Below are 24,326 nucleotides of genomic sequence, written 5' to 3'. Positions count from 1 at the left end.
GAATCTCCAAATCACAGAACCACTGTATCATTTATAACTGTTCACTACAGCAAATAAGTTATAATGAGGGTTCCCCTACTAGGCCCAGTAACACCCAGCTATTGATTTTTTCTTTTTTCAGAAAAGTCACCTTTGATGGATGTAAAGTTAAACAGTAGTGCTGAGAACCCCTCTTTCTGAATGTGCGATAACAAAATGAGTGGCAGCTGTATGCCAAGGCTTTACAGCAAATTAACTTTTGTCAATTAAGATTATAGCTTATAACTTAGTGAATGTTTTTACCCGTGGCTTTAAACTACTCCCAGAAAGGGCCACATTATGAAAAAAATAGGACCATCCCTTTGCTCCTACAACACCAAACCTATTTAGCCAGCAATTTTGGAAGCCATCTTTAATATCTGTTGTGAAGCGAGGTTTTCTTGTCAGGAACATCAGAATTGTGTTTTGCAAGCATCTGTGAAATATGAAAGTTTTTTGCGTTTAGCCTTTCAACATAATGCATAAAGTATATACAAATTTTAAATGGCAGTAGTTTCAAAACTATTCCAAATGCAATACTTTTTTCTTCTTAGTATAGGCACAGTGTGGATTTTTTTTTAGGTGAGGGAGGGGGGATTTCTACTAACATATTTCAAATTCACAGAACCACACATGAAAATCAGTGGTGACGAGGATGGTCTAGTGGTTAAGCATTGGGCTTGAGACCAGAGGATCCTTAGTTCAAACCCCAGCCACGCCAGACAATCACTAAGGACCCTTGAGCAAGGTCCTTAATCCCCAAGTTGCTCCTGGTGTGTAGTGAATTCCTTGCATGGCAGCGCCCTGACATCAGCGTGGGAGTGCTTGTGTGAATGGGTGAATGTGAGGCATTATTGTAAAGCGCTTTGAGCTTCTGATTCAGATGGAAAAGCACTATTTAAATGCAGTCTATTTATCAGTCCATTCTTCAGGTTGAAGATGGGGTGTTTTAAGGATTTTATGAAGACCTTCTTCCATAAAGGATGACACGCTGTTGCCATCAGCATGCTGGAAGTCCAGGAGCGAAGTGGTGGTGATTTTCTTCTTGACTCAGTCAGAGCAGGCTGAAAAGCTTTCCATCCATTCTGTACACGATGCCAATTAATTATGGCGCCTTGTCCTTGATCAAGAGGAGAGTTGTTGCCACAAAAATGATGAAAGCGTAGGGGCAATGACACAGCCCTGCTTTACTCCTGATTAAACAATGAAAGCTTCAGTTTTTGTGGCATTTACCAGGACTGTGGGGGACATGTCATGGTGGAGAAGCCTCAGGATATCGATGAATTTTTCAGGACAACTCATTTTGCTCAAGAATTTCCACAGAAGTGGGCGTGATATGGTGTCAAATACCTTTATCAATTTAATGAAGTCAAGGTACAATGGATGGTACTGCTCTCGATACTTTTCTTGCAACTGGCTGACAGTGAAGCTCATATCTGTTGTCCCTGTTGGTGGTCAGAAGCCACTCTGGGTTTCAGGATGGGTGTTTTCTGCTAGTGGTGATTGGCAATCCATGCAAGAACCTTTCCTGCAGTAGACAGCAAGGAGATTCTATTATAGTTTCTACAGTGAGGCATGCATCCTTTCCGCTTGTAGATAGTGATAATCATCAAGTCTTTCAGGTCTGCAGGTATTTCTTCTTTAGTCCAGATTTTGAAGATGAGTTGGTACAGTTGGTGTTGGAGAAAGGGACCTCCTTTACAGACATCAACAAGAATGCTGTCCTCACCAGGTGCTTTGTTGTTTTTAAGGGCAATGAATGTTTCTTTTCGAGAGTTGCAATTCAGCTGAGTTCTTCAATGATGTCATCTCTTGGTAAATGACTGAATAAATGGTAAATGGACTGCATTCACACTGCACTTTACACATCAATGCCTCACATTCACCCCGATGTGAGGCTGCTGCCATGCAAGGCACCCACTACACATCGGGAGCAACTAGAGGATTAAAGACCTTCGGCCCTTAGTGATTTTCCGGTCAGGCTGGGATTTGAACCGAGAATCCTCTGGTCCATAGCCCAGAGGATCTAAGCACTTCCTTCTCCTCCACGTTTGAGTTGGTTTTCAAGAGGTTTTCAAAGTGTTCTTTCCATCGAGCACTGATGTCATCTCTAGCTTTCAGCAAGCTCAGTTCATCCGTGCTTCAAAGAGGTGCTTGTCTTTGGGTGTAGATTGCTTTTGTAGCATTGAAAAAGCCTCTTCTATCATTTCTGTTGGCAAGGGCTTAGATTTCAGCAGAATGTTGACCACTGATTTTTCAGTTTGCTAGTTTCACTTTTTAGAATCACTTTGTTTTGCTGGAGTCAAGATCTTTTCTCTTGCTTGGTCAGATCTTTCTGGAGGTCAATTAAAGGTTTTCACTTTTGGTTCACAAGTTGTTGGAGAACCTGGTTGTTCTCATCGAACCAGTCCTGGTGGTTCCTCTTATGGTATCAGGCCACCTCTTAAGGTGAATGTTCAGCTGGATCATGGGTCAGATCAGATGATGGTCTGTCCAACAGTCATCTGCATCAGTCAATGTCCTGATGGACAGGACATCTGTCTGGTCACATTTTCGAACAATAATGTAGTCGAGCAGGTACAGAATCTTGTGCAATATCCCGTGGTTATCAGACTTTGACTTCCAGTCACATATACACTGCACTGGAACCCCCCCACCCCAAAACTTTTTTCATCTTATTTTACTGTGACCATTACTACAGATAAGTTTGATACTGAAGACTAATAAAGGAACTCCAGTGTACTCACTTGGTAACTGGGGGGCTTTTTCTGCTTGACGGAAATCATCAGGAGGAAGAGATTTTTCATCCTACAGAATTGAAAGAAAACACAAATGTAACTACACATTCTATGAAAATAAAATTTTGCAAAATTGAAGAATGACATACCACTTTCACATGCATCTGTCTGTCAAAAAGCATCTGTCCATTGAACATGGCTTAGGTCAGAGTCAAAGGGAAAATTCACTCAGAAATTGTAAAGCATGGTTACAGCTAATATTTAATATTTGTTCTTATCATGTCAGGATACAAATTGCTTGCACAGCCTCCAGTGGCTGCTCAAAAGTAACGGTTCCCATTCCACGACTCTTGCCATCTTTATCCTCCTTCACGTCTGCTCGTTTCACCACACCAGCCATACTAAACACCTCCTTTAACTTCTTCCAGCCCACCTTGAAATCCAGCTGCAAATCAAAGAAAACACTGAACTTATTTGTCACAAATCAAGATAACTGTGGCAAAGTGGTTGCATTCCTGGAGAATCTGCCAGTACCCCTAGTTTCCTTGTGCATCTGGCATTGGATCAGAAAGGGTATCGTAACTTCTACCAAATCAGGTGTAGTGACCCCATAGCAAGTGGGAGCAGCCAACAAAATCACACACCCAATGGATCCAATATCCAATATTGTTAGCTTGCATTAATTTTGAGCAGCACGGTTGCTGAAACTATAAACTAATGGTTTACAACCCTAGTTAAGATTTTTATTCCCCTTTCCCTACCCCCCACTGCTGATTTTGTCATTAAGATGTCCTTACATTGGCCACAAACACTGTGGTGCCTAATCGTCCTGCCTGCAGTGCATGGATGACCTCAGATGGGATGTTGGGGTTGTTGGCAATGGAGGGTGGGACGTTCATACCACCAGGACCCATATCCTGCCCACGACCTCCTTGCTGCATTCCTCCTATACGCTGCAGGACACGGCGTGCATGTTCCCCATCAGGATCCTTTAAGACACAGATAATAATTAACTTGCCATTTGAGACAACATAAGTCAATCATTTACAGGACACCATTACAATGCTATCAATCCAACAAACTACAGTATTCATTGGGCTGACCAACAAATAAACCAGTATACATCCAACAATTATTCTGACAGCTCAGTGCAAGTACTGGGGTGTCACAGATCACAAATGCCACGGTTTGGATAGTTTTTTGTTTTTTTTTTAGTTGTTTTATATAATATTTTTAAATAAAACATGTAACAGCTGTATTAAATTGCAATATAAACAAAATCATGAAAAGTACAAAAAAAAAAAAAAAACTGATTTGGGTTTTAACTAACTTTTTTCACAAGAGATGAAGATGTCTATGTTATATAACAGCTGAGTGGATCCTTGTCATTTGATTGGTGCTTTCTATGTCACATGACATGGATTAATTCATCCCATTTGTGTTGCATTGTATTTAGAGTGCAGCTGGGTTCCATTTAGAGTGCAAATTTGATTCCATACGTTTGGTACCATTGCACTCTGCACACACGCACACGTCCTAGTGCACACGTGCACGCTCGCACACACACAAAACAAATCTACTGCACTGTCTGGAGGCTGTTGGGAGGAAGTTGGAATGAAAAGCTGGACTAATTTCTGATGTGATTTTTTTTTCCCGCTGCACTGAGAATGTACACAGTTTTTTTTTGTAGTACACGCGTGCAGAAGTGCTGACCCGGTTGCGTGTGCACGCGCAGGGGTAACAACGACATGATGATTGGACTGAGCTAACTGACACTGCTAATTCTTGTAAAACACACACACACACACACAAAATTCACTCCGCTGTAAGCTGTCTGGATGCATGAAGAGCTGTTCAGATGAAAAGCTGACATGATTTTTAGCTGGACTGACGAACTACACAGTCTTTTTTTTTTATGGAAGTCCAAAGTCAGTGCACAACATCACTGGACTACACGTCACAATTTGGACTTCAGCAGCAGTGGAACACCAAAATCTAATTCCCTTTTCTGATGTTTACAAATTAACAAAATGTCAAATAACAAGGATCTATTTTAGCCGTTATATAAAACAAATAATGAATGTTTTTACATTCTTTCAATGGAACAAATATTTAATTTGGTGAAATATTCGTACCATATGAACTCATAAACATTCATTAGTTGTATATTGTCTGATGAGAAGTCAACAATAATTTTCTTCATAACCCTTTCTGGATAAACTCAGAACACTTGGGAATACTCATTTTAACAAAGTTTCAGTCTCCTCAGCTATGCATGTGATTCAAGCATGACGCTCGGCTCAGTAGGCTCACAGCTGCACAGGGAACGATGACAGTCACTGTTGTGTAAGTACACAACCTCTTCATGAGGCAGTTTTTTTGTTGTGTTAAACAGGCCGTGTGAGTGCAGAGCAGCTGCATTTCTCCCACTCAGACTGTAATTTTACCACAACTGCATCAAAATTAATGCAGTTATCACATTAGAAACAAGTCACCAAAACACAACATCAAACTCATGTAAACTCTGCAATTAAGATGAAATTCACATGCGTTCCTAACCACGGGGGGCAGTCCATACGTATTACAGCTCAACTGTAATCCATCACACCACTAGCAAGTACTAATAACTACTTCCAAACTTTCAAAGGAATAAGCAGTCATATAAAATTATCATAAAAACAAAATGAACCTGGGTGGTCAACCACGCTTACACTGTATTTTATGACAATGGGAGGTGATTTAGATTTTTGGAATAAGTTGACCAAAAGTACATTTTTGTTGTAAACTTTAAAGCTGTACAGCCTTTCAAAGTTCACAAAACTGGCAACTTTTAGTTTCTACCAAAATCTAAGCGTTAGGTTCTCAGTTTACTTTTTTAAATGTGCTGCAAAATTACAGCTCATTTTAATGAAGAGAGCATACAGAGAGAAGATCGGAAGTGAACAATTTTGGATCGGTACATCCCTAAAAACAACAAGTAGTGGCCATTTTGGAAAATGGCTGCCTCTGAGATGCCTCTATAGCCAAAAATTATCTTTTGGGTATGCTCAAACACTGTGCCAAATTTCATGCTTTTATCGTCAAAGCCACGATTCATCCACATATCTGCTCCGCTAATTAGTAATAAAAGGGTTACACTGAATTACGCGCAAGCATCAATCAGGGACACCCAAATGTACAAGCATGATAATTGGGCAGTTCAGTATTAGCCAAAAGCACTGGCAAAACAACTGACCCCTTCAAGCAGTAATATTGTTAATACTCCTTACAATATTTTTTAGTATTTCATACCATTTACCCTGTGCACCAGCAAGCCTGCCAAATGGACATTGCAATCTTCCAGAATGACAATCCACATCTCGTAGGGTATCTCACCAATGCACTCTGCCTTGCTGTAACAGTACCACAGTGCAAAGTCTTCTCATGGTGGAAGCCGACAAAAAGTTGACAGTGGTCACATCAGAGACAATCTTTCAAGGAGTTTTCAAAGTGGCCATCCACTATAATAAATTCATCTTCCCATCACATAAACTGATCAGCACGGTTTGGATTTGTCTTACCTGCTGTCAGCTTTCCGTGGCGGAATGCCAAGCTTCTCTACCTTAATAGCGGGCTCTGCTAATTCTGCAGTTTTGTAGTTAATTGTCATGATATTTCTTTTGTTCATATACACATGAATGTCTTTCAGTGATTGTTGATGAGGACAGTTGTCACTATGCTGTATATACAGACATTTATAACACAGAGACAAACAACTTCTGTGCTCTTGGTGAATGCTGAAATTTCCTGGCTGGCGTGACGCACATCCAGGTATCTCTGGCTTGACACAATTAGTGCGTTTGCTGCTCTACTTTGAAATTCAAAATTGCACCTACCTCCTTGATGTTGAGTGGCCTTCCATTTAGATCATGTTTGTTCATAGTTTCTACTGCCTTCTTCACAAACTCGTCATCTTTGAACTCCACCACACTGTTGAGCCAGACAAGTCAGACATGGCAAATGAGATCATGCAAGCCTATCTAGAATGATGTGTTTAAGAATGTAATGCAGTTTCTTACCCACAACCCTAACCAGGGAGGAGTCCAGGTAGTACAGCATGCATCCAAAGTAGACGAGTAAACAAATTACAGTTACAATCAAGATAATGGACTTGAACATTATACAAATTAATGTATCGACATACTTTAAGTATTTCACATAGTTTTTGCTAAAAAAACAAAAACAAAACAAAACCAAAAAAAAATCCAAACATGTATGGTTCTCCAATGGTATTAACTGTGGACTTTTGTCTGTAATAAAGATATTTTCATTTGAAGGAGCTTTGGTAAAGCTAAAAAACATTTACTGTACTTACACATAGCAATTTACCTTAAGTGAAATGTTTAAAAGGTTTACACTTGACAAAAACAGCAATAATGCAATAATAGTCTTGTATAGTGCAGCTGAGGCCGTAGGTTTACATATATCTTGGCTAAAAACTTTCAAACTCCATTTTCTCCAACAACACATTTCATGTTACCACACGATTCATCAAAGTCAAATAGAATGTCGACTTCATTTCCATAAAGCTTTTAAAAATAAGTTACAAGATCACCTTAATTCAATACGTACATCAGATTTTGAGGAATTAAAACTTTACATAGGCAAAGTTGACTGCCTCTTAAAATGAGAATGGAACATTCCAGAAGAATTCACATATTGACTGAATTAATCTTTAACTTAAGTGCGTGCGTGCGTGTGTGTGAGAAGGGGAGGGGGCACACACAACTAAATTCTGCAACTCCAAAAGCACGATTCTTCACAAAAAACTTCAAGCAACCGTTCAATCTACACTCAACAAAAATATAAACGTAACACTTTTGGTTTTGCTCCCATTTTGTATGAGATGAACTCAAAGATCTAAAACTTTTTCCACATACACAATATCACCATTTCCCTCAAATATTGTTCACAAACCAGTCTTAATCTGTGATAGTGAGCACTTCTCCTTTGCTGAGCTAATCCATCCCACCTCACAGGTGTGCCATATCAAGATGCTGATTAGACACCATGATTAGTGCACAGGTGTGCCTTAGACTGTCCACAATAAAAGGCCACTCTGAAATGTGCAGTTTTGTTTTATTGGGGGGGGGGGGGATACCAGTCAGTATCTGGTCTGACCACCACTTGCCTCATGCAGTGCAACACATCTCCTTCACATAGAGTTGATCAGGTTGTCAATTGTGGCCTGTGGAATGTTGGTCCTGACTATGCGAAGTTGCTGGATATTGGCAGGAACTGGTACACGCTGTCGTATACGCCGGTCCAGAGCATCCCAAACATGCTCAATGGGCGACATGCGCGGTGAGTATGCCGGCCATGCAAGAACTGGGACATTTTCAGCTTCCAAGAATTGTGTACAGATCCTTGCAACATGGGGCCGTGCATTATCCTGCTGCAACATGAGGTGATGTTCTTGGATGTATGGCACAACAATGGGCCTCAGGATCTCGTCACGGTATCTCTGTGCATTCAAAATGCCATCAATAAAATGCACCTGTGTTCTTTGTCCATAACAGACGCCTGCCCATACAATAACCCCACCGCCACCATGGGCCACTCGATCCACAACATTGACATCAGAAAACCGCTCACCCACACGATGCCACACACGCCGTCTGCCATCTGCCCTGGACAGTGTGAACCAGGATTCATCCGTGAAGAGAACACCTCTCCAACGTGCCAAATGCCAGAGAATGTGAGCATTTGCCCACTCAAGTCGGTTACGACAATGAACTGGAGTCAGGTCGAGACCCCGATGAGGACGACGAGCATGCAGATGAGCTTCCCTGAGACGGTTTCTGACAGTTTGTGCAGAAATTCTTTGGTTATGCAAACCGATTGTTTCAGCAGCTGTCCGAGTGGCTGGTCTCAGACGATCTTGGAGGTGAACATGCTGGATGTGGAGGTCCTGGGCTGGTGTGGTTACACGTGGTCTGCGGTTGTGAGGCTGGTTGGATGTACTGCCAAATTCTCTGAAACGCCTTTGGAGACGGCTTATGGTAGAGAAATGAACATTCAATACACGAGCAACAGCTCTGTTTGACATTCCTGCTGTCAGCATGCCAATTGCACGCTCCCTCAAATCTTGCGACATCAGTGGCATTGTGCTGTGTGATAAAACTGCACCATTCAGAGTGGCCTTTTATTGTGGACAGTCTAAGGCACACATGTGCACTAATCATGGTGTCTAATCAGCATCTTGATATGGCACACCTGTGAGGTGGGATGGATTATCTCAGCAAAGGAGAAGTGCTCACTATCACAGATTTAGACTGGTTTGTGAACAATATTTGAGGGGAAATGGTGATATTTTGTATGTGGAAAAAGTTTTAAATCTTTGAGTTCATCTCATACAAAATGGGAGCAAAACCAAAAGTGTTGCGTTTATATTTTTGTTGAGTGTATGTTAAAAAAAAGCGTGAGAATCGTCAGAACACCCAGACTTTAGATCAGTGATGAATGTGGCTCAAATCTAACACCCAGGACCAATAAGAATTTACATTAATGTAAATTATGCTGTATGTCTGTTTAAGCAACCTTTGGCAGATAAACAATACCCACCCACACACTGTAAGATATCCACCACAGAGGTCTACTTAGGAAAAGATGTTTGGTCCCGTGTTCTGCCTTTAAATACAATAACGGTGTCAAAAATGGAAATAAAGTGGACATAACTGACTTAACATACACACTGCTGGGGGGGAAAACTGTTTGAATACTGTTAGCTAAGGTGCATGTAAACGTATAACCTCAACTGTGCATCATTTAGGAATTACCAGTTTTACCACTGCAGAAAAAAAATTGTGCAGTACACATGAAAGACTACAGGATCTTTCCAGTCTGTTTTGTTCCATTATAGAAAGAGCTATGCCATGTAGCTGAAATGTAAGGTACAATTTTGAGACATAAGACAAATCTAACAATCCACATCCCCCTTTGGAAAATGTCCAAACAATCAAACTTTTACACCAATTGGAATGACAACAACAAAAACAAAATCGTACTCTTAGATGAGTTCATTAGGCTACTTTCCCCAATTCAACAGGACATCTCCATTTCAAGTGAATATCAATCATTAGCTGACTATCAGGCTCTAAACACAACCTTTCTCCAATGGTAAGACCCAAAGGATCAGAACCTTAAAGAACACTTAAATGATGAGAGCCTGCTGAGGGCATTTAAAACCTCGTGCAGCGAGTTCACCAATTCACTTACCCTTGACTTTCCTTCTGCATCCTTAAAGAGCTCCACGTATGTAACCTCACCAACTACATGAGACATACAAAGGAAAAATACCAAAAGAACAAAGGAATTTAAGTCACCAAGTCTTCACGTTGCCGTCTGCCTTGGCAATGCCGCTACAGATGGAGACGTCCCATTTATGATCAACAGTCAGCCCAGACTAACATCGCACCAGACAACACCACGCCATTCTGGGCAGTGACTGAGACACCAAAAAGCCAAGGCCAGAGAGAAACACGGCTACATCAACCTGGGAAATTCAAAAGACTTCAAGATTGAGCAGTTGATCAACAGATTCCATTCATGGTAGTTTATATTCTGTCCTCTCACCTTTTAAAAGGCTTCTTGAAACCCCATAGTTCATTAAGTAGAACATAAAAAAAGTTTAATTCATATCAACAGTCACCTTGCAAGAGAAACAACAAAAATCATACAACAATCAAATCTGCTACTGGTTTGAGGTTACATTTTGGAGCTGAAGATGCCATAAAACATATGACAATATCACTGAAAACATTTTCCTTTTCTCACAGACATATCAGCCCAAACTACTTTAGTGTCCAGCCAAAAATGTTATTAAAACTCCAGTGACCTTGTATCACACTATTCTGGTTCCATGCCATACGCACTAGCTACATCCAGAGAAGGAAAGAAACATCTATTTGACTACTACAAGCAGAATGAACCATGTGATAAAGAAAAAGAGGTCACCAACATCTGGTCAGCTTAGGAAAAACAAAAAAGTATGAGAACGGGGGCATTTCCACCCCCGCTACTGAAATCATTTACCTTTCTCACGCATTAGATCTTTAATTGCCTGCCACTTCATATCATAGGGGATATTGCTGATGAACACTCGGCTCCTGTGAGTACCCTTCCTTTCTCCACCATGTTTTTCCTTGTAGGGATGGAAACGGTTTCCTTGTTTGCTTCTAGCAGACTTTTCTTTACCATCATTCTTTTCTTTAGTGGTCTTGCCTTCTTCAGCGTCACTAGAAAATGCCAGCAAAACAGAAAGAAAATCCAAATTATCACAAAAAAATTCAATGATGGATCCTGACCTTAGGAGCTAATTACAAGATGAAATCAGTGAGCGTCAAAACTCAATAATGAAGATCATCACTAATTGAAGAAAATAAGAACCCCAGGTTTCTTTTCAGCACTGTAGCCAGGCTGACAAAGAGTCAGAGCTCTATTGAGCTCAGTATTCCATTAACTTTAACTAGTAATGACTTCATGACTTTCTTTGCTAACAAAATTTTAACTATTAGAGAAAAAATTACTCATAACCATCCCAAAGACGTATCGTTATCTTTGGCTGCTTTCAGTGATGCCGGTATTTGGTTAGACTCTTTCTCTCAGATTGTTCTGTCTGAGTTATTTTCATTAGTTACTTCATCCAAACCATCAACATGTTTATTAGACCCCATTCCTACCAGGCTGCTCAAGGAAGCCCTACCATTATTTAATGCTTCGATCTTAAATATGATCAATCTATCTTTGTTAGTTGGCTATGTACCACAGGCTTTTAAGGTGGCAGTAATTAAACCATTACTTAAAAAGCCATCACTTGACCCAGCTATCTTAGCTAATTATAGGCCAATCTCCAACCTTCCTTTTCTCTCAAAAATTCTTGAAAGGGTAGTTGTAAAACAGCTAACTGATCATCTGCAGAGGAATGGTCTATTTGAAGAGTTTCAGTCAGGTTTTAGAATTCATCATAGTACAGAAACAGCATTAGTGAAGGTTACAAATGATCTTCTTATGGCCTCGGACAGTGGACTCATCTCTGTGCTTGTTCTGTTAGACCTCAGTGCTGCTTAAATTAAAGTTGACTATGAGGTTTGCAGGAGGTACGTTGTACAAGTGCTTTACTGCCATCTCGTCCCACTTACCATCTTATCCCACCTCTAAAACCAAGTCACCCCATGCACTGACTAACTCACTCCACTGAATAGTTGAAGAAAGATAATGATGTAATAAGTACAAATTACACAAAAAAATCGTTACAGTCAAAGTTATCAAACATGCATTAATCTTGTATAAATATCTAAATTCTGGGTATCTATAAATTTGTGCAACAAATTACAGGGTTAACAAAAAAAGGAATGAAGCAGAAATCAGAAAAGGAACTACCTAATGGAGTATGTCAACTCTCCAGTACAGTGTGCCATAGCAAGATTGAGTTACTGAACATTAATAATTAGACTAGTGCAGGGGTTTCCAATATGGCAGCGTGAGGTAAAGTCGGACCGGAGAGTGGCGGCGCTTAATTTTATGACTCCTGCACTTACAATCCACTGAGACGCGGCAAGTCCGGCATTTTTTCACTGCTGAACCCACGATGAGCATCAATAGCTATTTTTTCAGACCGTCTGAGAGCCGGCAACGTAATAAAAGTCCTGCAACTGACACCGCAAACGATCCCGACAGCGAAGCTAACGCAGATGATAGCATGCTAGCTAGCGGTAGCGGAGCAATGAACCCAGCTCTCCAAGAGGTAATCGGCATTGTAACATTAAACCTCACGATGGTGAAGTTCGAGCCAATTTCACAGTTCCTGCAGTCACAACAGGAGCAACTACAGAGCCACGAAACGCGAATCACCAAGGCCGAGACACGGATATCAGCCATAGAAGACGCCTCAGCTCCCATGCACAGTAAACTCAAGGCACTAGAGAAAAAGTTATCGAGCGTGCAGACGAGCTAGAAAATACAGGTAGACGCAAGAACGTAAGGATCCTTAATCTACCAGAAGGTGCGGAGGGCAACAACCCCACGTTGCTCTTTGAGAGATGGCTCCCTACACTTCTAAACACTGAGACGAAAACGGGCCGTATTAAAGTACAGAGAGCGCATCGTACAGGACCGATCTCTGCTCGTGACCAAAAGCCACGTCCTGCAATTGTGAGGCTTCACAATTATCAAGACAAACAAAAGATTATGAATGCATCATGGGAGATAAGCAAGAAAAAGCAGCAATTGAAACATGGTGATGCCACTGTGATGATCTTTCAAGATTTCTCGGCTGCTGTTGTCCGTAAGCGTAAAAGCTTTGATGCCGTAACGAGGCGACTCAAGTCTGTGGGAGTTGTTTACAGGATGCTGTACCCCGCTTTCCTGAAGGTTACTCACCGCGGGATGACGAAGATGTACTCGGATCCCGACGATGTGGACAAATACCTGGGGTCTCTGGAGCCAGCTACCCTAAACAACTCTACCCCACCGGATTAAAAACTGCCCAAAAGTGTGGATGTTTCTTTTGACCTCAAGCCGTGAGTAATTGTCGACTGCGCAGATTGTTACTGAACTTCAAATGGTTGCATATTCCGACAAGACATTTGTTACTTTCACGAGTGGATTACATACAACCCCTGGCAATAATTATGGAATCACCGGCCTCGGAGGATGTTCAGTCAATTGTTTAATTCTGTAGAAAAAAAAGCAGATCACAGACATGACACAAAACTAAAGTCATTTCAAATGGCAACTTTCTGGCTTTAAGAAACAGTATAAGAAATCAAGAAAAAAAAAACTGTGGCAGTCAGTAACGGTTACTTTTTTAGACCAAGCAGAGGGAAAAAATATGGACTCACTCAATTCTGAGGAATAAATTATGGAATCACCCTGTAAATTTTCATCCCCAAAACTAACACCTGCATCAAATCAGATCTGCTTGTTAGTCTGCATCTAAAAAGGAGTGATCACATCTTGGAGAGCTGTTGCACCAAGTGGACTGACATGAATCATGGCTCCAACACGAGAGATGTCAATTGAAACAAAGGAGAGGATTATCAAACTCTTAAAAGAGGGTAAATCATCACGCAATGTTGCAAAAGATGTTGGTTGTTCACAGTCAGCTTTGTCTAAACTCTGGACCAAATACAAACAACATGGGAAGGTTGTTAAAGGCAAACATACTGGTAGACCAAGGAAGACATCAAAGCGTCAAGACAAAAAACTTAAAGCATTATGTCTCAAAAATCGAAAATGCACCACAAAACAAATGAGGAACGAATGGGAGGAAACGAGTCAACGTCTGTGACCGAACTGTAAGAAACCGCCTAAAGGAAATGGGATTTACACACAGAAAAGCTAAACGAAAGCCATCATTAACACCTAAACAGAAAAAAACAAGGTTACAATGGGCTAAGAAAAAGCAATCGTAGACTGTGGATGACTGGATGAAAGTCATATTCAGTGATGAATCTCGAATCTGCATTGGGCAAGGTGATGATGCTGGAACTTTTGTTTGGTGCCGTTCCAATGAGATTTATAAAGATGACTGCCTGAAGAAAACATGTAAATTTACAGTCATTGCTGATATGGGGCTACATGTCAGGTAAAGGCACTGGGGAGATGGCTGTCATTACATCATCAATAAATGCACAAGTTTACATTGATATTTTGGACACTTTTCTTATCCCATCAATTGAAAGGACGTTTGGGGATGATGAAATCATTTTTCAAGATGACAATGCATCTTGCCATAGAGCAAAAACTGTGAAAACATTCCTTGCAAAAAGACACATAGGGTCAATGTCATGGCCTGCAAATAGTCCGGATCTTAATCCAATTGAAAATCTTTGGTGGAAGTTGAAGAAAATGGTCCATGACAAGGCTCCAACCTGCAAAGCTGATCTGGCAACAGCAATCAGATAAAGTTGGAGCCAGATTGATGAAGAGTACTGTTTGTCACTCATTAAGTCCATGCCTCAGAGACTGCAAGCTGTTATAAAAGCCAGAGGTGGTGCAACAAAATACTAGTGATGTGTTGTAGCGTTCTTTTGTTTTTCATGATTCCATAATTTATTCCTCAGAATTGAGTGATTCCATATTTTTTTCCCCTCTGCTTGGTCTAAAAAAGTAATCGTTACTGACTGCCACAATTTTTTTTCCCTGATTTCTTATAGTGTTTCTTAAAGCCAGAAAGTTGCCATTTGAAATTACTTTAGTTGTGTCATGTCTGTGATCTGTTTTTTTTTCTAAAAAATTAAACAACTGAATGAACATCCTCCGAGGCCAGTGATTCCATCATTTTTGCCAGGGGTTGTATATAGCGCTGCCACTCCCCTACTGTTCTTTTGTGTTTTTTATAGTGTGGATAAGCGTTTACTCTTGCTGTTAGGGAACCCTTTCACTATTACTGCTCCTACTGGTTGGTAGTACGATAATTACGTTCGTGCCAATGTTAGGCTTTTTTTTTGTTGTTTTGGATAGTTCTTCTGTTCAGTGTGTTTTACGGCTCTTTATGCACGTGAACAACTCGTGGAAACATGCTCAGATAATACTTTGCACCATATAAGCTAGAACAATATCATGGCAAGTATAAACATCTGTACATGGAATGTAAATGGCATTCATGCACCAATTAAACGGAGAAGGGTCTTGAATTATCTTCAGAGGGAACAGGTTCATGTAGCTTTGTTACAGGAGACTCATTTAGAAGCCAAAGAGCATGAAAAATTGCAGCAGGGTGTTTTTAGCCAAATATATTTTTCTACTTTCTCAACCCAAAGCAGGGGAGTAGCCATTTTAATCAGGAAAAATTTGCCTTTCAAATTGGTGGACTGTGTAAAAGACACAAGGGGGCGCTATGTAATTGTAAGAGGTGTCTTATTCGGTGAGGAAATCACATTCATGAGTCTATATTGTCCTCCTGGCCAGACGGGGGTTTACATAGGTACCTGCACTTACAAAACTTACTAACCTAAATACTAAAAATTCAATTGTTGGAGGAGATTTAAACTGCCATTTGAACCCACTGATGGATAAATCCCAAATAGGTAAAGCACACCTTCTGCCTGTGGCCAAGATCATTACCACACTGTGTGAGGAACTAGCATACGTTGATGTGTGGAGAGTGCAGCACCTTGCAGATAAATAATTCTCCTTTTTCTCAAAAGTTCATTCATGTTACACTCAGATTATTTTCTTGTTCCAAAATGTATACTACCATCAATTACATCTAGTTCTATAGGTAATATAGTTGTATCAGACCATGCTGCAGTCTTTATTCAGTTGAACACAGGGAGTACGTCTAAACGAACCAAAAACTGGCACTTTGGACCTTCTATATTGTACGATCAAAAGTTTACAACATACTTTGTTGAAGAATTTAAACATTTCCTATCTATCAATACACCTTCCGCAGATAACTTATTCATTACTGTGGGAGACTTCCAAAGCCTACTCCAGAGGTCTAATTACTTCTTACACAAAGAGTAAAAGACGAAGACAAGCTGAACAGAGAGAGATAGAGACCAAATTAAAAAGAATGGAACAAGATTACTTTGTCAAATCTTCACCTGATAAACAAATTTCTGCGATTTGGTCAGCATTGGACTGTTTGTTAACAAAGGAGGCAGAGCGTAGTGTTAGATTTGCCAAACAAAAATGATATGAACATGGCAATAAGCCTGGAAAGTATTTGGCATAACTAACTAGAAAGAAATCAGATTCACAAAACATTGCTTCAATTAAAGACACAAACGGTACCCAATTCTTTGACACAGTAACAATTAATGAGATATTCATAAGCTTTTATGAGAATCTATATAACTCACAGATACATATGAATAATTCAGACTTAATGGATAACTTTTTCTCTAGTTTCAACCTTCCTAGGCTAACAGAAAACCAGAGATCTACTTTAAATTCTCCAATAACAAGGAAAGAAGTGATGGATTCTATTAAGGCATTACAATCTGGAAAGGCAGTAGGACCCGATGGTCTTGGCTCCGAATTCTATAAAGAATTCCAAGAAATATTAGTCGATCCACTCCTAAACATGTATAACAACTCATTTAGAAAAGGTCTACTGCCCATGTCTCTGAGAGAAGCCAACATTTCATTGACACTTAAAAAAGGAAAACCACCGGAAGATTGTGCTTCGTATCGGCCAATCTCTTTATTGAACGCTGACTTAAAAATTCTCTCCAAAGTGCTAGCAAGACGTCTCGAAGGACTACTCCCTTTCCTTATAAACCAAGACCAAACTGGTTTTATTAAAGGCCACAATTCATATAACAATATGCTCCGACTGCTAAATGTGATCCAAATGTTTGAACAGAAGTCAATGCATGGTCTTGTTGCCTCTCTTGATGCAGAAAAGGCATTCGACCATGTGGAATGGCCTTATCTATTTTACACCTTGGATTAATATGGTTTGGGTGACAACTTTATAAGCTGGATCAAACTTCTTTACAGTTCACCCTGCTCAGCAGTTCTAACAAATGGTTTGAGGTCTTCAACTTTCCAGGTTCGAAGGGGTACACGCCAGGGCTGTCCCCTTTCCCCTTTGCTCTTTGCATTAGCCATAGAGCCTCTGGCAGAGGCAATAAGGGTTAGGGAGGACATACATGGTCTAACTGTTGGAGAGAGGCATCATAAAATTACACTTTAAGCCGATGACATCCTTATTTTTTTTTTTACTCAACCTGAGGTGTCCATTCCCTCTCATCAAAACTATTTGTAGATTTAGTGCTATTTCAGGTTATAAGATAAATCTTAACAACTCTGAGGTGATGCCCCTTGGTGCTCTAAAAGATAAACCTAACGTGCCCTCTCCATTTCCATTTAATTGGTTACCAGAGGGATTTGTATATCTAGGAATCAAAATAACACCCAAATTTGAAAATATGTATAAATGTAATTTTGTTCCCCTCTTTGATCATGTCAAGTTGGATTTTGATAGATGGAAAATGCTGCCTCTCTCCTGGTTGGGCCGTATTTCACTCCTGAAGATGAATGTCCTACCTAGATTGCTGTACCCAATTCAAATGATCCCAATAATTTTTTCACATAAGACAATAAAGATTTTGAATGGTTGGATGAGCTCATTTATTTGGAACAGGAGGAAGCCGCGTCTGAAAATTCTACACTGTGTCTTCCAGCCTCAAAAGGGGGCCTTGACCTCCCAGATATAAGGAAATATCAACTTAGTGCCCACATGCGTGCTGCTGCCGACTGGGTGCGTGAACCTGTTTCCCTTTGGCTTGACATAGAGGGCTCCATGTTCAAATTTCCTTTGAAAAATTTACTATTTCTGGAAAAAAAATAAAAATTTGAACATGTTTTGCAGTAATCCACTTTCAATTGTGACTGTTAAGGCATGGCTAATTGTTAAAAAATTCCAAGGCAGATCTCATCTGACTTCACTATTCACGCCGCTGTGTAGGAACCCTCTCTTCCCACCTGGAATTACTGATTCAGGTTTTCAGATATGGGCAGCTAAAGGGATCTCTGTTCTCTCAGATCTAATGGATGAGCCCTCCATGTTGTCCTTTGAGCAAATAATAGATAAATATGACATAAAGAGACAGGATTTTTTCTGTTATTTACAAGTGAGGGATTTTATTCAGAGAAAAACATCTCTACTCTTTGATCAATTTCTGACTTTGAAAAACTGGTATTTCGGCCAAAACTTAAAACATCCATAAAGCTATCTTATAATTTACTGAAAAAAACAAACAATACCACTGCTCATCTAAGAGGCCTATGGGAGAAAGAATTGGGGATGGAAATTATAGATGAAGACTGGGACAATGCATGGAATAACATTAATTCGCTAAGTGTTTGTAATCGGGTTAAACCTCTACAACTTAAAATTCTACACCACGCACATATCTCTCCCTCCCAACGTCATAAATTTAATTCAGACCTTTCTCCGTTATGTCTCAAGTGTAAAACAGAACTAGGCACTCTAACACACTGCTATTGGTCCTGCAGAAAATTGCAATACTTCTGGAATATGGTTAAATGTGAACTGGATAAAATATTCTCTATTACTACTACTACAGTTTGTAATCCATTGACTATGCTGCTTGGAATAACAGATGGCACTATACCTTGAAAACACCAAAGGCAACTCTACAGGATACTTACATTTTGTGCCCGGAAGTGTGTTCTTTTGAACTGGATCACAGAAAAAGCACCATCCAAAAGTCAATGGCATCAAACTATATTGGAATATGTGTCTTTGGATTATTTAACCAGCAAGGTGCACAAGAGAGATGATGTGTTTCACAAAATTTGGGACCCATTTATGACTTACATTGGCCTAAATATTTCTTCCATACTGTATAGAGGCCTAATTTGAACTACAGGTTGCACCCCAGGCCCACATCGAATTGCTGAGCTTTGTACATGTCAACTGAGCCGGAATGTTCAGTCTTGTTTTTTTTTTTTCTGCGTTCTTTCCCTGTTAGTTTATTCAGCTGTTTGTTTTTTCTAATATGGAAAAATTTAATAAAAATAATTAAAAAAAATAAATAAATAAATAATAAATAATAATTAGACTACTGCAACCCTTGACATTACATCCATTACTACCACGCCAACATCATTAACATTATTGAGACAATGTGCCACTACCGACTTTGGTGTGCTATGATTATTGCAAAATGTACAAAGCAGTTGTTTCATTTTCTAAAACACAGTCCGATTATGAATAAATGCACCAAGTATTTGATTCATTTTTTTTGAAAGAGTTGAATTTATTGTATAAACAAACTATGCAGTGTACAAAATAACAGTCTGAAAACTGACATGCAAACTCCTGCTAAATTAAACACTCTGAAATTAAAACTGTGAAATCTAGATGAAAACATTGTACATAACTTTAGCATGATCATGAAGTAAAGATTACTAAAAACAACACGACTACTATTATTGCTTATAGTAATTATTAAAACAGATGAAAAAATGACATTGAACTCCTGCTGACTCACAACAACAGTCATTCACCATCAACATCACCTTCTGTGTTGAGGTCACTCCTGTCACTGTGTTGGCTAACAGCAGGAGTTTTGGGTCTAGGGGTTCAGGCTCCCGCAAGTCCAGAAAATATTGCAGAAATGTTAAAGTTTGTGGCAGTCATGTTAAGGAGGGAATCAGGGGCCTGGAATGGATAAAATGGAGAAGCTGTATCATAGGCCTGCCGAATCAGATTACTGGTATGGCATGGGTCAGACGGTGTCATTAGGGTAGGAGCACTGTTTAATGGCAGGTTCAGTAGATGAGCTGCTTGGCTGTGGAGGGGAGACAACACAGCCAAATTGAAATGGGTCTGCGACAGCTGTGATGTGGACTTCTGAGCCTGTGATGAACTGTGCTGGTGGGCCTAAGATGGATCAGAGTAAATTAGTAACTGGTGATTATTGTGGAGCCTGGAAGGGTTGCGGTGGAGGCAGGGAGGGTTGCGGAGGAGCCTGGAAGGGTTGCGGAGGAGCCTGGAAGGGTTGCGGAGGAGCCTGGAAGGGTTGCGGAGGAGCCTGGAAGGGTTGCGGAGGAGCCTGGAAGGGTTGCAAAGGAGGCTGGGAGTGCTGCGGGGGAGGCTGGGAGTGCTGCAGAGGAGGCTGGGAATGATGTGGTGGCAGCTGCAACTCCTGCTGGGTTTGCTGTCGTTCTTGATTCTTCATGATCTGGAGACTTCTGAAGTGATTAAGTTGCTGCGTTGCCCCTAGATAGTAAGCATTCCAGACCTCCTCATCCATTTTGCTGGTTTCATGAAACACCAACTCTGCAAACATCCTTTGACTCTCGCAGCCCCTTTCCACATTCATAGCTTTGGTTATGGTAGCCCTGGTGGAACTGAGCTGTCTTGACAGCTGAAAAGACACAATCAGGAGTAATGAGTGACTTGGATACTCAAACATTGGGTGTTCGCTTATAATATGCAGAATCAGTATACCTTGGTCAAATCTGATGAAATGGAGATACCCCCCTTCTTGCGTGACCTTCCCTTGTTTCCGGATGGCTTGCTGGAAGCAGATGGGCAGCGTGGCCTGGGTCTGGAGTCGTCAACAATTTCTGTGACCTCTTCTTCATTGTCTTCGACTGACTCAGCCTCATCACTGTCATCATCTTCATCGGGTTCTCCTCTTCCTCCTGATGCACCTTTCTTTAGTTTCTGAGACAGGGAAAAAGTAAGGCATGCCATTCGGTTATAATGACATTAAATACAAGACATAATGTACAAAAGACAACTGTTGACTCAATGTCAATTGCACCCTTATGACAAGCGCAATATATATATATACATATATATATATATAATTTATTTCATTATATATTTTGAGAAAATTTAGTGGAAGAAGTTATTTTTATTATTATTATTTTTCAAAAATGTTCACATGAACCTTGGCAAGAAGAGGACATCACGGAAAAATGAGTGACATGGGACATTACATTCATGTAAAAATTTCTATGACTAAATTTTTATGCTATAACAAAAGGAGATAAGAAGATAGTCAAAGCAGAAGAATGCCATGTACTTACCAATCCAGCAACACTGGGGGTTCCAATGTTCTTGACGTTTCTGAACTGATGGATCCAGCCAAAGCGTTTGAGAAACCGAACATTCTCTGCTGTTATCCCGGTAGTTCCACTTCCTGACACTTCTTTGGACAGCTTCATTAGCCTGCCTACTTTATCTCGTTGGGTTTTCACCCACGTCTGCAGACGCAGGCCTGGTTCGTCACCTGTGCCAGCTACTCCCAACTCCCTGGCCTTGTCCTGATAGAGCTGCTTCTTGGTCTCCTTGTTATTGTAGTCATCGCATGCTTTGTCATAGAGCATGGGATGTTGCTGAACCCACTCCATAAGGGTCACCCTATCCTTGTCTGACAAAATATTCAAGGGTGGAAGCTTGGCCTGCCTCTTCTTCCTCTTCCGTGGTTTTGAAGCACAGCCAGCAGCATCATGTTCAGATGGTGGGGCAGATGATTCCTCATCTCTACTGGAAGCATGCGAAGAAGGAGCAGGAGAAGATGTTTTCCTTCGTGGCATTTGGCTGTAATCAGCAGCAACAATGGTGTCCGGCACGATAAAGTAGTGCACCCACAGAATCCGGCACGATATATATAACTCGGCAGCAACAATGGAGACCAGCGGAATGCATAAAATGGCGTCGGGTAGCGTGGTACGGCGTAGGCGTGGCGTACGGTAGTGTCGTTTCTGCTTCCAGTGTTCTACGTCGAAATGGACGAAATGAAATGTTTAATTTCTTGTGTCCTTTATGCAGACCGCCACACTGCGTGCTTGAAGGACGTAATAAACTACAAAAGAGAGTAGTGTAACACCGCCAACGATCGGGCAAAGGCACGCTGTGTTTGAACAGATTTGTGAGGGGCAACAGCCGACTCGTTAGCAGGGAAGCACGGAGCCATTTTGCAGCTAATCCTGCGGCGCTTCAAACCGCCACATTAATGTGCGCTGTGAGACTCATTTGCTGTTGTTTCAAATAAAACGACAGAGAAAACTTGCCAGATTACGAGGAAATAAAATCGAATCACGTCAGCTAGCGTTAGCAATAGCTAGCTTCCTGGCAAAAGGCACATAAGCAACGAGAACAAGTGAAACTCGATGAAGGTAGTGCGTCATTTTTCCACCACAAATAAAATAATCAAACGGTCGCACTAGTGCGAACCAGAGCATTTAAGATCTACCCGTGGACCTGAAACTAGCTTTAACCTTAAGTGCAACATGGCGCAGCTAACAATAGTTAGCACCTCATGACTCCATTTTAAGATAGCTAAGAGCGGCACACGACAAAGGGGCTTTTCACTTACGTTTTCACGCCGTTGGGCGTTTCTTGAGATGTCTCATCCGTGTCAGATTTGTCGGATATGATAAATTCTTCTGGTTTTACTTCATCAGTACTCATCACCTCTGCCATGTTTTAACCAGGGTTGCAACAAACAATGCAAGATTCTGGCCGATCGTTACGCAGCTCAAAATGTGCAATGGCGACTTCGGCCTCCAACGCGAGACTTGGCGCGGTTGCTAAGCGACGCCAGGGAATTGATTGTTGTTGTTGTTGTTTGTTTTTTTAAGCGCGTCCCTCGCCCAAACTACACTTATACAGTAATTATTGGTGCATATGTATCTTTTTCATATAATTTTTTTTTATTTATTTATGAGCCCCTGCTTTGCCTTCCGAACTGATTAACTACATTAATTATTCATGTACTTAAACATTCATGTAAGGACAACAATGGAAATGGGTTTTTACGCTTTATTGTGTTATATTTTCGTGCTGTATTTTATACATTATTCTATGAAATATATGGGGGGGGGGGCACCAATTCCACAAGGTGCTGGAAACATTCCTCATAGATTTTGGTCCATATTGACATCATAACATCACAAGATTACTACACAGAATGGACAGCAACTTCTGAGCCTACGATGTTGTGGCATAAATAAAGACTTGTCACACCAACCACTATTTTTCCAATCATCCGTTGTCCATTTCTGGTGAACCCTTGCCCACTGCTGACTCGGGTTCCTGTTATGACAGGAATGGTCTTCTGCTGCTTCAGCACATCTGCGTCAAGGTCTATTTGACTGGGCATTCACTGTGCACATCGGCGAAGCAGCGATTGTAGGGTGTCCTTTTCACTGGTGTGAGCATGTGTGTCTCTGAACACGATAACTCAAAAATAGCTAGACGAATTTCCTTCAAACTTGGTGGAAATTTTACTTTGATGGATATCTAGAGGTGATTAGATTTTAGAGTAGTTTGGTTCAAGATCAAAGGTCAAGGAAACAGTCAGAAAAAAACACCTATTTAATATCTCAACAACCAAGAAGCCTAGATGGATGACTGAATAGCAAAGTATCTGTGATTGGTTGATATGAATTACTTCATAATGAAGTCACACAGAAGTCATATATGATGAAGTGATATAAAATACAAATTATGTTTATGAGTTCAATAGTATGAATATTTCATGAGGTGAAAGCTGGAACACAGAAATATTCATTCCATTGAAAGAATGTAAAAACAACAATTATTTGTTTCATTAAAAGATGTTTAAAATGACTAAAAGAGACCAAGTCCTTAAGTTGCAGCTCACATTTTCAGTGGGCAAAGGTCTGGACAGGCCAGTCTAGTACCTGCACTCTTTTACTACGAAGCCACGCTGTTGTAACACGTGCAGAATGTGACTTGGCATCGTCTTGTTGAAATAAGCAGGGACATCCCCGAAAAAGACGTTGCTTGGATGACAGCATGTGTTGTTCCAAAACCTGGATGTACCTTTCAGGATGTTGGTGCCATCACAGATAAGTTGTTCATGCCATGGGCACTAACACACCCCCATACCATCACAGATGCTGGCTTTTGAACTTTGCGCTGGTAACAATCTGGATGGTCTTTTTCCTCTTTTGTCCATTTCAAATGAGCTCGGGCCCAGAGAAAGCGGTGGCTTTTCTGGTTGTTGTTGATGTATGGCTTTCGCTTTGCATGGTAGTTTTAACTTGTACTTGTAGCGATGAACT

General features: G+C 40.6%; 1 protein-coding gene across 2 annotated transcripts in view; it reads right to left on the bottom strand.

The window, feature by feature from the left end:
* Positions 1–22,805, bottom strand: part of myef2 (myelin expression factor 2) — a 31,998-nt gene extending 9,193 nt beyond the window's left edge. For both annotated transcript variants that reach the window (XM_034194232.1, XM_034194239.1), the window contains exons 1-9: positions 22,613–22,805; positions 10,830–11,032; positions 10,014–10,066; positions 6,815–6,822; positions 6,632–6,725; positions 3,554–3,745; positions 3,048–3,201; positions 2,906–2,955; positions 2,766–2,826 (exon numbers count right to left, since the gene is read on the bottom strand). In XM_034194232.1, the coding sequence (XP_034050123.1) occupies positions 2,766–2,826; positions 2,906–2,955; positions 3,048–3,201; positions 3,554–3,745; positions 6,632–6,725; positions 6,815–6,822; positions 10,014–10,066; positions 10,830–11,032; positions 22,613–22,719 (922 nt within the window). In that variant the 5' untranslated portion in view covers positions 22,720–22,805. The remainder of the gene's footprint in view (positions 1–2,765; positions 2,827–2,905; positions 2,956–3,047; positions 3,202–3,553; positions 3,746–6,631; positions 6,726–6,814; positions 6,823–10,013; positions 10,067–10,829; positions 11,033–22,612) is intronic.
* Positions 22,806–24,326: the final 1,521 nt, after the last annotated feature.

This window comes from Thalassophryne amazonica, chromosome 2 (assembly GCF_902500255.1).
Source record: "Thalassophryne amazonica chromosome 2, fThaAma1.1, whole genome shotgun sequence".
Taxonomy (NCBI): Eukaryota; Metazoa; Chordata; class Actinopteri; order Batrachoidiformes; family Batrachoididae; genus Thalassophryne; species Thalassophryne amazonica.
The sequence above is the reverse complement of the archived record's forward strand: the minus strand, read 5'-3'. Positions and strand labels throughout refer to the sequence as shown.